This window comes from Notolepis coatsorum (genome assembly GCF_963971535.1).
Source record: "Notolepis coatsorum genome assembly, chromosome: 8".
In the NCBI taxonomy this organism is placed as follows: Eukaryota; Metazoa; Chordata; class Actinopteri; order Aulopiformes; family Paralepididae; genus Notolepis; species Notolepis coatsorum.
Window position 1 is genome coordinate 30,196,775 of NC_140172.1, and position 14,518 is coordinate 30,211,292.

At 46.5% G+C, this 14,518-nt stretch overlaps 1 protein-coding gene across 1 annotated transcript in view; it reads right to left on the reverse strand.

The window, feature by feature from the left end:
• arhgef12b (Rho guanine nucleotide exchange factor (GEF) 12b) overlaps nt 1-14,518 on the reverse strand; it is a 172,475-nt gene that overhangs the window by 13,425 nt on the left and 144,532 nt on the right. Inside the window, exon 30 of the mRNA XM_084320870.1 lies at nt 12,324-12,491. Coding sequence (XP_084176996.1) covers nt 12,324-12,491 — 168 coding nt within the window. The remainder of the gene's footprint in view (nt 1-12,323; nt 12,492-14,518) is intronic.

Genomic DNA, 14,518 nt, shown 5'->3' on the forward strand with positions numbered 1-14,518 from the left:
AGGGGTTTACAAATATACTGTATGTTCATATAACTAATATTGAGGAGTTTACATATATACTGTATATTAATATAACTAATATTGAGGGGTTTACATATATACTGTATATTAATATAACTAATATTGAGGGGTTTACATATATACTGTATATTAATATATCTAATATTGAGGGGTTTACATATATACTGTATATTATTATTAATATATCTAATATTGAGGGGTTTACATATATACTGTTAATATATCTAATATTGAGGGGTTTACATATATACTGTATATTAATATAACTAATATTGAGGGGTTTACATATATACTGTATATTATTAAAATATAACTAATATTGAGGGGTTTACATATATACTGTATATTAAAATATAACTAATATTGTGGGGTTTACATATATACTGTATATTAATATAACTAATATTGAGGGGTTTACATATATACTGTATATTAAAATATAACTAATATTGAGGGGTTTACATATATACTGTATATTAAAATATAACTAATATTGTGGGGTTTACATATATACTGTATATTAAAATATAACTAATATTGAGGGGTTTACATATATACTGTATATTAATATAACTAATATTGAGGGGTTTACATTTATACTGTATATTAATATATCTAATATTGAGGGGTTTACATATATACTGTATATAACAGATATTGAGGGGTTTACATATATACTGTATATAACAGATATTGAGGGGTTTACATATATACTGTATATTAATATAACTAATATTGAGGGGTTTACATATATACTGTATATTAATATATCTAATGTTGAGGGGTTTACATACTGTATATACTGTATATAACAGATATTGAGGGGTTTACATATATACTGTATATTAATATAACTAATATTGAGGGGTTTACATATATACTGTATATTAATATATCTAATATTGAGGGGTTTACATATATACTGTATATTAATATAACTAATATTGAGGGGTTTACATATATACTGTATATTAATATATCTAATATTGAGGGGTTTACATACTGTATATACTGTATATAACAGATATTGAGGGGTTTACATATATACTGTATATTAATATAACTAATATTGAGGGGTTTACATATATACTGTATATTAATATATCTAATATTGAGGGGTTTACATATATACTGTATATTAATATAACTAATATTGAGGGGTTTACATATATACTGTATATTAATATAACTCATATTGAGGGGTTTACATATATACTGTATATTAATATAACAGATATTGAGGGGTTTACATATATACTGTATATTAATATAACTCATATTGAGGGGTTTACATATATACTGTATATTAATATAACTAATATTGAGGGGTTTACATATATACTGTATATTAATATAACTCATATTGAGGGGTTTACATATATTGTTACAAAGGATCAGATTAAACCGAATATATATATTTATTTATTGATATATATTGCATAGTATTTGTATATCGTTTGATATCCCCTGTATATTCCTTGTACATATACACGGAATATCCCTTTAGCCCAGACCATAATATTTCATTCTCCTATTGGACAGCGGTCCACCGGCGCCAGGGACCGGCCTCCGGAGTCAGGTTCAAAGTCACCGTCAAGACGTGTCTGGACATGCCCGGCCTTGCCCAGGGATACGCGACAGAAATGAGATTGGAACTAGTTTGTTCACCGTGCGTATAAATACGGCGCAGGTGAATATAGAAGCCCCTTAGCCTTCTTAGCCTTAGTATGTTACCAATAAGTTGAAGCCTCACCCACGATACAACGTGCGGTGGAGTATGGCCTGTTTGGCCCCAGAATAGAGCATTGAGACCGCGTGCAAATTAATAACTGAATTGTCAGAGTTTGGCGCTATACCGTCGAGTGCGACATATTTCTATTAAGTCAATAATAGTCTATTTGTGTATAGTGTATCGTGCGGTTAAAGTTCTACAGTGACCAGCATCTCCAACGCTTCCTCGTATTAGCTAGAGTTCTTATCCAGGCTGGGCTGACCACATGGCGCTTTCACCCGAGGAGACCTAGACGAGAACCGTATGGACATGTACACTGGATTAATCTACCCGACGACTACATAGCCCTTTGCGGCTGGAATATATTTGCTTTGGTCCTGTGATTTATGGAGCGGATAATCGCCGATGCCTGCACGTGTTGGATTTACCCCGCGAGGAGTCAAGTCGAGTCGGCGCCTCAGAGAGCCTGAGGCCGACTAGCTTTCTTCACTGTGGAGCTACAGTCTACGGAGAACAGCTGTATTCGTCTGTGGATCAAGAGGCTATTGCACCGGCTCCTGTACCTGGAGTCTCCTTAGTCATCGTTGACCAGACGTTCTACTACCGACAGATCTTCTACCCCTGCTGGCTTACAACCAGGGGGACCCTTCCAGTATCTCCCGCTATATTACTAGTGTACCATAGATATAATTCCCTAAGATTCAGGTTGTATAATTACCTCCTGCGTAACCAGAGAATGGACATTCGTTGTTGATTTGCCTACGCACATTCCTTTGCCTTACAAGTGCATTCAAAGAATAATGTAAAGTATCCTATGTACCTTTTGCTCCATTAAATACTTGATTATACCTTTGTTTGGAACCGATTTCATTGTGGGAAGTGTTCATCATATTCATATATCGTGTACTGTATGGCCAGTAATTAAAGTACATAAAGCGGTAGTGGTTTAATGATACCATACTTATCAATACAGTCAGGGAATTGTACCCCTCAGTTACAATTGGTCCTTCGAGCCGGAGGGTAACTAGTGTAATATTAATATAGCGGTATTAATATTGACATGGCCTATGATGAACACTCCACAAAACGGTTCTCCTAAAGTAGATCGCCCGCAGCGTAGACGGCAGACACCCAGGGGAGGAAACTAACTTTTTGGCTTACCAGCCAACTGGCGGGTATCTGATTTTTTTTACCAGCCAAATAGATTTTTTACCAGACAAAAAAAATCGCTAATTGTGATAATTACTTCTTTGTACGTCTTCGTCTAAATTGATTTTCAATCATAGTAAATTAATCACACTGTCTCTACTCTTCAAAATATTACATCATTAAATCACATATTAACATGAAAGAGGGAACTATTCTGGACTGGGTTGGGCTGAACTGGGCAGTGAAAGATGCTGGGTTGGGCTGGTCTAGGTTATACTGAATGATGAATTGAAAATGAATTGAAAATGGGGGACCCTGATGTAAACAAGACGAAAGTCTTTCTCTGGTCTGCATCCCCTTAACAATTGCATGTATTGAGCCGTACTGTACTGTACCCATTCTGCAATCTGTTAAATAAAGTTTTCATTCATCACAGCTCAACTACTAGGAATGTGTGTCTGACTCTTAAGTGCAGGAAATATTCATCAGAAAGGGGGGACATGATGGAGGGAATGGAAAGAGCAGGTTTGACAGGAGCAGGGTTGAAGGGATTGATTGATTGAAAAGTTTATTAACAGATTGCAGAATGGGTACAGTACAGTTCAATACATACAATTGTTAAGGGGATGCAGACCAGAGAAAGACTTTCGTCTTGTTTACATCAGGGTCCCCCATTTTCAATTCATCATAACATATTGGAGTGTGGAGGAAGTGGACAAGGCATTAAGCAAACAGGACTGAAATGGGGGACCCTGATGTAAACAAGACTAAAGTCCTTCTCTGGTCTGCATCCCCTTAACAATTGTGTGTATTGAGCTGTACTGTATTGTACCCATTCTGCAATCTGTTAATAAAGTTTTCAATCAATCAATCAATACTGGGTTGGGCAGTGAAAGAACCAAGCATTTCACTGTAATGTAATAGCTAAATAAAACAACTTGAACTTGACTTGTTACATTTGCACTCTGGTTGTATGCCAAATGTATTCTGGTTGTACTGTACTTGTGCTGTAAGATGACAATACATTGGAACCGAATCGACAACGCTAGGGGTTCAGCGGGTGTATTCTGAATGCCAAATATGACAACATCACCGTTGTGAAGGGCATATGGGCGAGTGGTGATATGCTGGGAAACCCGGTAATAATAAAATGTCACTCGGCTGCATTTAAGCAAAGCCGCTCAGTATAGTCCACTATGTTGAATGCGCGTTATGGTAGCTTGTTACATGCTAGGTAGCTAGCCGGCTAATGTTGTTGACTTGTCATTCTCATCCGACTCGAAGGAGACGCGTCGCGTGCTGTTGTTCGCCCCCATGTCAGACCGCACCGATATCCGAAAGCGACGACTCTACATGCAATTATTTTCATCCACTCATGTGTTTTTGTAAGTTTGTCTACGTTGTCAAGCCGGCTGCCGGTGGCAGGAGTTTGTAGGTCTGCGCGCAGTCAGTGGTCTGTCCACTTCCCCTAGATGGGCGGCATCTTCTAGAAAACGAGTGTTCATTGGAGGAGCTTAGAGCGCATCTGTACAACGATGATGTTCATTGGTTATGGTCTGATTATTATGTGGCGCAAATGGGAGGAATCAAGGGGGGAGTCAGAGTTCGGTTTGTGTCAGTGAGCGAATCAGCAGATTGCAGAATGATTTTTTTGTTTTGTTTTGTAATTACTAGTACTCGCCAGACTGGCGAGTGCTCTTCATGAATTACTCGCCAAACGTAAAAAATACTCGCAATTGGCGAGTAAAGTGGCCTAATTTCCTCCCCTGCAGACACCTCAGTACTTAGAGGATTACGTTGCCAATATACTACCTAGCCTTCTACAGACGGTAAACGCGGAAAAAGTAGATAGTAAAATTATGTCCGACCCTATCGCCCAGGCTACCCCGCCAATAGAGGCCCTAGTGGGTTCTAACGTAACTGACCAAGCTCACGGTAGGGACCAGGAGGGACCTGACACGACTTTACCCCCCGCCAAGACCGAAGAAGTAGTCCCCGGAGAGCTCCAGGATAAAGACAGCTCTCCAGGGATGGAACTCTACCCGCTACAAGAAGAGGAGAGCACCCCGGAGATGGATCTCCAGGACTCGCCACAGGAGAACAGATCTCCAACGAGTACTGCCAGGAGCGGATCACCTCAACCAGCGTCTTCCCCCAGCGAGGCGGACAAGATGCTGGCACAGGCATTCCTTGCCAGCCTAGCAGCCTCAACAGAGCGCGATCGACTCCAAGCACAGACGCTTAGTGAGCGCGAACATTCTTCCATGGAAAGAGAACGCATTCAAGCGCAGCAACGGAGCGACGAAGATCGTATACGTCTAGAGATTAGACGCCTTCAGATGGAAGAGAATATGGTAAGAGACCGGGCCGAAGCAGAGCGCGCCGCCGCCGAAGCCCAGCGTGCCGCTGCCGGTGCCCAAAGAGAAGCAGAGCGCGACATCGCTCTCACCAAGCGCGAAGCCGAGCGCGACCGATTACAAGCGCAGATAATGGAGCAGCTGATCGCCAGGGCGACACCCCCTCCCTCCGCACGGGGTTCCAGGGCCTCGTCAAGACACGGGTCAAGGGCACCCTCCCCTACCCGATCAAGCGACCCTGAGCCCGACCACCAGAGAGAGCCTATACCCCCCTCCGAACTCCTTCCCCGACCGGTCCACGCGAGGACCAGCTACAAGGAAGAAACGGTCTACACCGCGGAGAGGCTAAATAGACGACTACAGGATCTAGAGGACCTGCCAGAGCAAGAAGAAGAGGGAGAGGAGGAGAGTCAAGCCCGACAGCAGCACAGAACTCCACGGGACCAGGAGGTCCAGTACAGCCCAGGCTCTACCCCCAACTGCGCTACAGACCCCCAACTCAATTCACGGGTGAGCTTGACGCACGACCAGCCCCGAGGAATAGCACCTGGATACGCGGGCCATGGTACCCAGCAGGTACCAGCCCACCAAGAGGCGTAAGAGGAGACTCGCCTAGGAGGCCTCTCTTCCAACGCTCACCGATGTGCCAGCCATCCATGGCATCATACATTGGCACACCGACGTTTCCGGACTTCACCCACGAGAACAGAGCACAGTACACGGAGCTACGAATGTGCTTAGAGACAATGATGTCCGATGTAGCTGACGAACCGTACAAGTATGCTATCCTACTGAAGCACCTCAAGGTGCCCCGAGCGCACAATATAGCGCTGGCCTATGCCACCTCTACTACCCCATACACAGCGGCTCTAGCAGCACTCGACCAAAGATATGGACGCATATGGGACTACGTAATACAAGAGATAAGGCATATTGACCGCCTACCCCCAGCCACAGACAATCGCTCACTAGATGACCTGTCTATCAAGGTACAATCCCTGGTAGGGATGCTGGGGGCGCAAAGAGAAAAGGGTATGCACGAACTGTACGCAAACTCTAATGTCGAGAGGATTTTAGAGAAGCTTCCGCCCGCCCGACAAGAGCGCTTCAGGCGGCAAAGAGACCACCGTGATCCTAACGGTCCCGAGCCATCCCTCCTAGACCTAGCCGACTTCCTGGCGAGAGAAGTCAACAGCCTACGGTTGGATATGTTCATGCGGAGCACCCCAAGCTCCAGAGAGGGACCTAGGAGAGCAAACGATGGCCGAAGATTGGTGACCGTCATGCACCAATCAGAACCAGTACCGAGCAGCAAGAACCACAGTACCCCCTCGATGAAAGAGAAGTGGAAGATGGTGTGCCCGTACTGCGAAAAGGAACACTGGTTGTCACAATGTGACACGTTCAAGAAGATGACCGCCGACGAGGTGGGTCAATGGATAAAGTCCAACCGACGCTGTTACCGATGTGCACGCAGTCACATGGCAGCCGACTGCCGCTTAAAGAAGAGGTGTAGTCGGTGTGACGGAGCCCACCTAGATGTCCTACACGACAGTAACAGAAGAAAGCCTGCACCCTCAAGCAGCACAAAGGCAAGTGTTATGTACATTGACCCCGCCAGCAGCGGGGGCGCCCGAGTGCTCTTAAAGGTGGTCCGCGTAACACTGAGTTACCAAGACAAGGTCATGGACACTTACGCCGTCCTTGACGACGGGTCAGAGAAGACCCTTCTCCTCGCGTCCGCTGCGGCCCAGCTGGGGAGCGAAAACCAGATGACGATTCGGACAATAAGAAGAGATCTAAAGACGATAAAGGGCGAGAATGTCTCCTTCACTATCGCAGCAAGCGGGCAGCCAGAGAGACGGTATAGGATTACTAATGCTTTCACCAGCCAAGAAATAGGCCTGTCGCAGTACACCTACCCCATCGCCAAGCTGATGGATAAATATGTGCACCTGCGTCAACTACCTATCCCGCTCATAGACGGTGCCACCCCGACCCTGCTGATAGGCTCCGACCATGCAGACCTCATAGTCCCGATAGACCGGGTCCACACAGGGCCCAGAGGCTGTCCTGCAGCAGTCGAGACCCGCCTAGGATGGACATTACAAGGCCCCCTCGCTAAGTCTCTTAACCGAACAGCAGCCACTAGCTGCCTCCACTCCAGAGTGACAGAAGAAGACACCACCCTCCTACAGCATGTCGAGAGGCTATGGACACTAGAGACAATGCCCTTTAAGAACGAAAAGAAAGACATTCGTTCCAAGGAAGACATTTACGCTATAGCCCTCCTCGAGCAAGGGACAAAGAGAGTCAAAGTCAACGGAGTGATGAGATACGCAACTCCACTCCTGAGGCGAGAGGGTATGCCTACCTTCCACGCCCCAAAAGAAGCGACGGAGCGGTATCTATTGAACACAGAGCGGCGCCTAGCCAGAGACCCCGCTCAAGAGACTGTGTACCGCGCTGAGATTAACAAGCTAATCACAGCGGGACACATAAAGAAAATTGACATTAAAGAGGCCGATCAGACGACCGAATCATGGTACGTGCCGCACCACAAAGTCCACCACAACGGCAAGGATCGTATTGTGTTCAACTGCAGCTACCAGATCGGATCACAAAATCTGAATAAAGAGCTCTTGCCCGGCCCAACACTCGGCCCCTCTCTACTAGGCGTGTTACTACGTTTCCGCCAGGACAAGGTGGCCATCAGCGGCGACATCAAAGGGATGTTCCTGCAGGTGAGACTAGTGGAGGAGGACAAGCCCCTGCTGCGGTTCCTATGGAGAGAGAGGATCGGGGATGAGCAACCAGCCATCTATCAATGGGAAGTCCTCCCTTTCGGAACCACATGCAGCCCATGCTGTGCTACGTTTGCATTGCAAAAACACGTCGCAGAGGACCCAGCAGCTGATGAAGAGGTCCGACAAAGTGTAGGAAATAGTTTCTACGTGGACAACTGTCTGCAAAGCGTCTCGACGCCAGAAGAAGCCGAGGCCCTTCTACTCAAGCTCCGCGCCTCCCTGATCAAAGGCGGCTTTGATCTCAGGCAGTGGGCCAGCAGCGACCCGCAAGTATTGCGCAGCCTCTCCCCCGAGGACAAGGCAGCAAGCAGCGAGACCTGGATGGCGACCATCCCAGGAGAAGCCCAAGAAATGACATTAGGACTAGTCTGGCACTTCAAAACAGACTCGCTCCATTATAAACACACACCCCTGACCAAGGAGCAGGGAAGGTCGACTGCACTACCGACCACCAGACGGAGTGTATACAGAACACTCGCCAGACAATATGACCCGTTGGGATGTATTCTACCTTACACCACCAGGGCAAAGATGATTGAAAGAGCGTTATGGGACAAGGACCAGGGCTGGGACGACCCCATACCCGAACACCTTGCATCCACATGGAGAGAGTGGGAGACGGAACTCAGCTCACTCCCAGGTGTCAACATACGCCGCAGCTACTTCCCACCCACAGTGAGGCCGGAGACGTGCCAGATGGACCTGCACGTCTTCAGCGACGCCTCCGAAGTAGCCTACGGTTCGGTGGCCTACTTGCGTGCCCGAGAGGAGGGAGGAGAAATACATACTGCTTTCATCCTGGCCCGCTCAAGAATAGCTCCACGAAAGCAACAATCTATCCCGCGTCTAGAGCTCTGCGCAGCCCTAGCAGGAGCGCAACTCGCCACGTTAATCCAACGTGAACTCACCATTCCGGTGCAAAGAACAATCTTGTGGTCAGACTCCACGACAGTACTCACATGGATCCGGTCTGATTCGTGCAGATACAAGGTCTTCGTGGGAGTCAGAGTCACAGAGATTCAAGATTTAACAGAAGTAGCAAGCTGGAGGTATATGGACACAAAACACAACCCAGCTGACGTCATCACCCGGGGAATGTCCCTGGATGACCTCACACGTCACAACCTATACAGTGACGGGCCAGAGTTCCTCAAGCTCCCGGAAGAAGAGTGGCCTACACCCACCCCACGGGAAGCGAGTAAAGAGGAGGCAGAAAACAAGAAATCTATGTTCTGTGGATTGAACACACTCGTCTCCACAGACCCCGACATAGACGATTGCCTCACCCTAGAGAGTGCGCAGCTAAAGACATTCCTGTGGCACCACCCAGAGGTTCAGCTCACTACTGACATTACTGCAGCTGACTACGAAGAAGCGGAACTTCTTCTACTACAACGAGCCCAGAGAGACTCGTTTCCCGATGAGCTAGACTGTCTACAGGGAGCAAAGCCCGTCCCATCAGACAGCAGACTGCTCCACCTAGCCCCCGAGAGCGACGCCCATGGTCTCATCAGAGTGGGTGGTCGCCTGCGGAGAGCTCCAGACTTACCGGATGACGTCAAGTACCCGATAGTCTTAAACAGCCGACACAAGGTCACAGAGCTGATCATAAAGAAATACGACGAGGATGTGCATCACGCCGGGGCAGAGAGAGTCTTCGCGGAGATCAGACGTCGTTATTGGATACTGCAAGGGAGAGAAGCAGTGCGGCGCTTCCAGCGAACCTGTCTAGACTGTCGTAAGTGGCGAGCGCAGCCCAGTATACCCCGGATGGCTGACCTACCTCCCTGTCGCCTCCGACTCGGCGACAAGCCTTTTCACTCCACCGGTATGGACTGTTTCGGCCCGCTGTATATAAAGAAAGGAAGAGGAACCGAGAAGAGGTGGGGTATTGTATTCAAATGCATGACCACCCGAGCGATGCATATAGAACTCCTTCCAACCATGAGCACAGACTCATTCCTTATGGCCTTCCGAAGATTCACATCGCGGAAAGGTAAACCGTCTATATTGTTGTCTGATCACGGGACAAACTTCAAAGGCGGAGAAAGAGAGCTGAGAGAGAGCTTCCAAGCTATGGGCCCAGAACTTAAGACCCACCTCGCTCCATACCAGATCGACTTCCAGTTTAATCCCCCGAACGCACCTCACTTCGGTGGAACTTGGGAACGAGAAGTACGTTCAATAAAGACAGCCCTGTACGCCGTGCTTGGGGCCCAGACCGTGGCGGAAGAAGTCTTAATGACAGTCCTCACGGAGATCGAGGGAGTATTGAACTCAAAGCCCCTCGGTTACGTCTCAAGTGATGTAGCAGATGTCGACCCAGTCACCCCCAACACACTCTTGATGGGGCGGCTGGACCCCGCGCTACCACAGACAATGTACAGGCCTGAAGAAGCGAACGGCCGAAGAATGTGGAGGTACAGTCAAGTATTGGCTGACAAGTTTTGGAACAGCTTCCTACTCCACTACCTACCGTCTCTACAGACCCGCCAGAAATGGGTGAAAGAGAGAGACAATTTGACAGAAGGAACAGTCGTCATGATTATTGACCAGTCACTACCCCGAGCTATGTGGCCGGCTGGCCGCGTAAGCAAAGTGATCACCGGTGCCGACGGAAAGGTCCGAGCAGCCGAAGTGCTCGTCCAAGGGCGGATCTACACCCGACCCGTGGCGAGGCTAATAGAACTGCCAAGGCTCCCAGATACCATCGATGACGACCATGACCCCATGACTTTGTGAGCTGACCGACCCCTCACAACAGACATTGAGTAGTGGACAGTGCGGTTAATCTGTCTCTGCTTAGCTAATTAGGTGGGACTAATTAGGGGGCGGCTGTTACAAAGGATCAGATTAAACCGAATATATATATTTATTTATTGATATATATTGCATAGTATTTGTATATCGTTTGATATCCCCTGTATATTCCTTGTACATATACACGGAATATCCCTTTAGCCCAGACCATAATATTTCATTCTCCTATTGGACAGCGGTCCACCGGCGCCAGGGACCGGCCTCCGGAGTCAGGTTCAAAGTCACCGTCAAGACGTGTCTGGACATGCCCGGCCTTGCCCAGGGATACGCGACAGAAATGAGATTGGAACTAGTTTGTTCACCGTGCGTATAAATACGGCGCAGGTGAATATAGAAGCCCCTTAGCCTTCTTAGCCTTAGTATGTTACCAATAAGTTGAAGCCTCACCCACGATACAACGTGCGGTGAAGTATGGCCTGTTTGGCCCCAGAATAGAGCATTGAGACCGCGTGCGAATTAATAACTGAATTGTCAGAGTTTGGCGCTATACCGTCGAGTGCAACATATTTCTATTAAGTCAATAATAGTCTATTTGTGTATAGTGTATCGTGCGGTTAAAGTTCTACAGTGACCAGCATCTCCAACGCTTCCTCGTATTAGCTAGAGTTCTTATCCAGGCTGGGCTGACCACATGGCGCTTTCACCCGAGGAGACCTAGACGAGAACCGTATGGACATGTACACTGGATTAATCTACCCGACGACTACATAGCCCTTTGCGGCTGGAATATATTTGCTTTGGTCCTGTGATTTATGGAGCGGATAATCGCCGATGCCTGCACGTGTTGGATTTACCCCGCGAGGAGTCAAGTCGAGTCGGCGCCTCAGAGAGCCTGAGGCCGACTAGCTTTCTTCACTGTGGAGCTACAGTCTACGGAGAACAGCTGTATTCGTCTGTGGATCAAGAGGCTATTGCACCGGCTCCTGTACCTGGAGTCTCCTTAGTCATCGTTGACCAGACGTTCTACTACCGACAGATCTTCTACCCCTGCTGGCTTACAACCAGGGGGACCCTTCCAGTATCTCCCGCTATATTACTAGTGTACCATAGATATAATTCCCTAAGATTCAGGTTGTATAATTACCTCCTGCGTAACCAGAGAATGGACATTCGTTGTTGATTTGCCTACGCACATTCCTTTGCCTTACAAGTGCATTCAAAGAATAATGTAAAGTATCCTATGTACCTTTTGCTCCATTAAATACTTGATTATACCTTTGTTTGGAACCGATTTCATTGTGGGAAGTGTTCATCATATTCATATATCGTGTACTGTATGGCCAGTAATTAAAGTACATAAAGCGGTAGTGGTTTAATGATACCATACTTATCAATACAGTCAGGGAATTGTACCCCTCAGTTACATATATACTGTATATTAATATAACAGATATTGAGGGGTTTACATATATACTGTATATAGGAGTGTGCTCCTACCGGTGGCCACCGAGCGCACGAGGACCGTGTTGAGTTTGATGACGGGGCTGAAGATGTGCTTGGTGTCGGAGCTGACTGCCAGGTTCTTGCTGTGGCACTTCAGGACCAGACGCTCATCTTGTTTCTGCAGTAAAACCAGAATGTCTTCAAGGAGGAGAGTGTACAGCTCTGGAGAACGGAGAACACAGAGAGATACATGAGGGAGAGTGTACAGCTCTGGAGAACGGAGAACACAGAGAGATACATGAGGGAGAGTGTACAGCTCTGGAGAACAGAGAACACAGAGAGATACATGAGGGAGAGTGTACAGCTCTGGAGAACGGAGAACACAGAGAGATACATGAGGGAGAGTGTACAGCTCTGGAGAACAGAGAACACAGAGAGATACATGAGGGAGAGTGTACAGCTCTGGAGGACAGAGAACACAGAGAGATACATGAGGGAGAGTGTACAGCTCTGGAGGACAGAGAACACAGAGAGATACATGAGGGAGAGTGTACAGCTCTGGAGAACAGAGAACACAGAGAGATACATGAGGGAGAGTGTACAGCTCTGGAGAACAGAGAACACAGAGAGATACATGAGGGAGAGTGTACAGCTCTGGAGAACAGAGAACACAGAGAGATACATGAGGGAGAGTGTACAGCTCTGGAGGACAGAGAACACAGAGAGATGCATGAGGGAGAGTGTACAGCTCTGGAGGACAGAGAACACAGAGAGATACATGAGGGAGAGTGTACAGCTCTGGAGAACAGAGAACACAGAGAGATAAACGAGGGAGAGTGTACAGCTCTGGAGGACAGAGAACACAGAGAGATGCATGAGGGAGAGTGTACAGCTCTGGAGGACAGAGAACACCGAGAGATAAATGAGGGAGAGTGTACAGCTCTGGAGAACAGAGAACACAGAGAGATACATGAGGGAGAGTGTACAGCTCTGGAGAACAGAGAACACAGAGAGATACATGAGGGAGAGTGTACAGCTCTGGAGGACAGAGAACACAGAGAGATGCATGAGGGAGAGTGTACAGCTCTGGAGGACAGAGAACACAGAGAGATACATGAGGGAGAGTGTACAGCTCTGGAGGACAGAGAACACAGAGAGATACATGAGGGATAGTGTACAGCTCTGGAGGACAGAGAACACAGAGAGATACATGAGGGAGAGTGTACAGCTCTGGAGGACAGAGAACACAGAGAGATACATGAGGGAGAGTGTACAGCTCTGGAGGACGGAGAACACAGAGAGATACATGAGGGAGAGTGTACAGCTCTGGAGAACGGAGAACACAGAGAGATACATGAGGGAGAGTGTACAGCTCTGGAGGACAGAGAACACAGAGAGATACATGAGGGAGAGTGTACAGCTCTGAAGGACAGAGAACACAGAGAGATGCATGAGGGAGAGTGTACAGCTCTGGAGAACAGAGAACACAGAGAGATACATGAGACGGGGGACATTTACAAAACACTGGCTGTGTGTTTGTCCTTGTTTTCCTACAGTAGCATTGTGGAGAACAAATGTCATGTCAAGAAAACAAGATGTATGTTGTTGTTGTTGTCATTGTGGGGACATTGGCTGGTCCCCCATAAGGCAAAAGAGATATTTTTAGAATATAAGTCAATGGAACATAATGATATGATTGAGTTTGAAAATCTGCAAAGTGGCCCTTTAAATAGATAACCTTATCAGTGAGATGACTGGACCTTGGCAGCTATCAGCTGCTACACACGGCACATGACTTAGAGCACTGGTGCTCAAGCCCCAAACCGATAGTTATGATTTACTATTACAAACCTTTGATCACAATAGTCTTTCTTATATACATTGTGCCAATTTCTAGTGAATAGAATATTGTATACATTGTGCTGACGTCTAGTGAATAGAATATTGTATACATTGTGCCAATTTCTAGTGAATAGAATATTGTATACATTGTGCTGACGTCTAGTGAATAGAATATTGTATACATTGTGCCAATTTCTAGTGAATAGAATATTGTATACATTGTTCTGACTTCTAGTGAATAGAATATTATATACATTGTTCTGACTTCTAGTGAATAGATGATATACATTGTGCCAATTTCTAGTAAATAGAATATTGTATACATTGTGCTGATTTCTAGTGAATAAAATATTACCGTATATACATTGTTCTGATTTCTAGTGAATAGAATATTACCGTATATACAT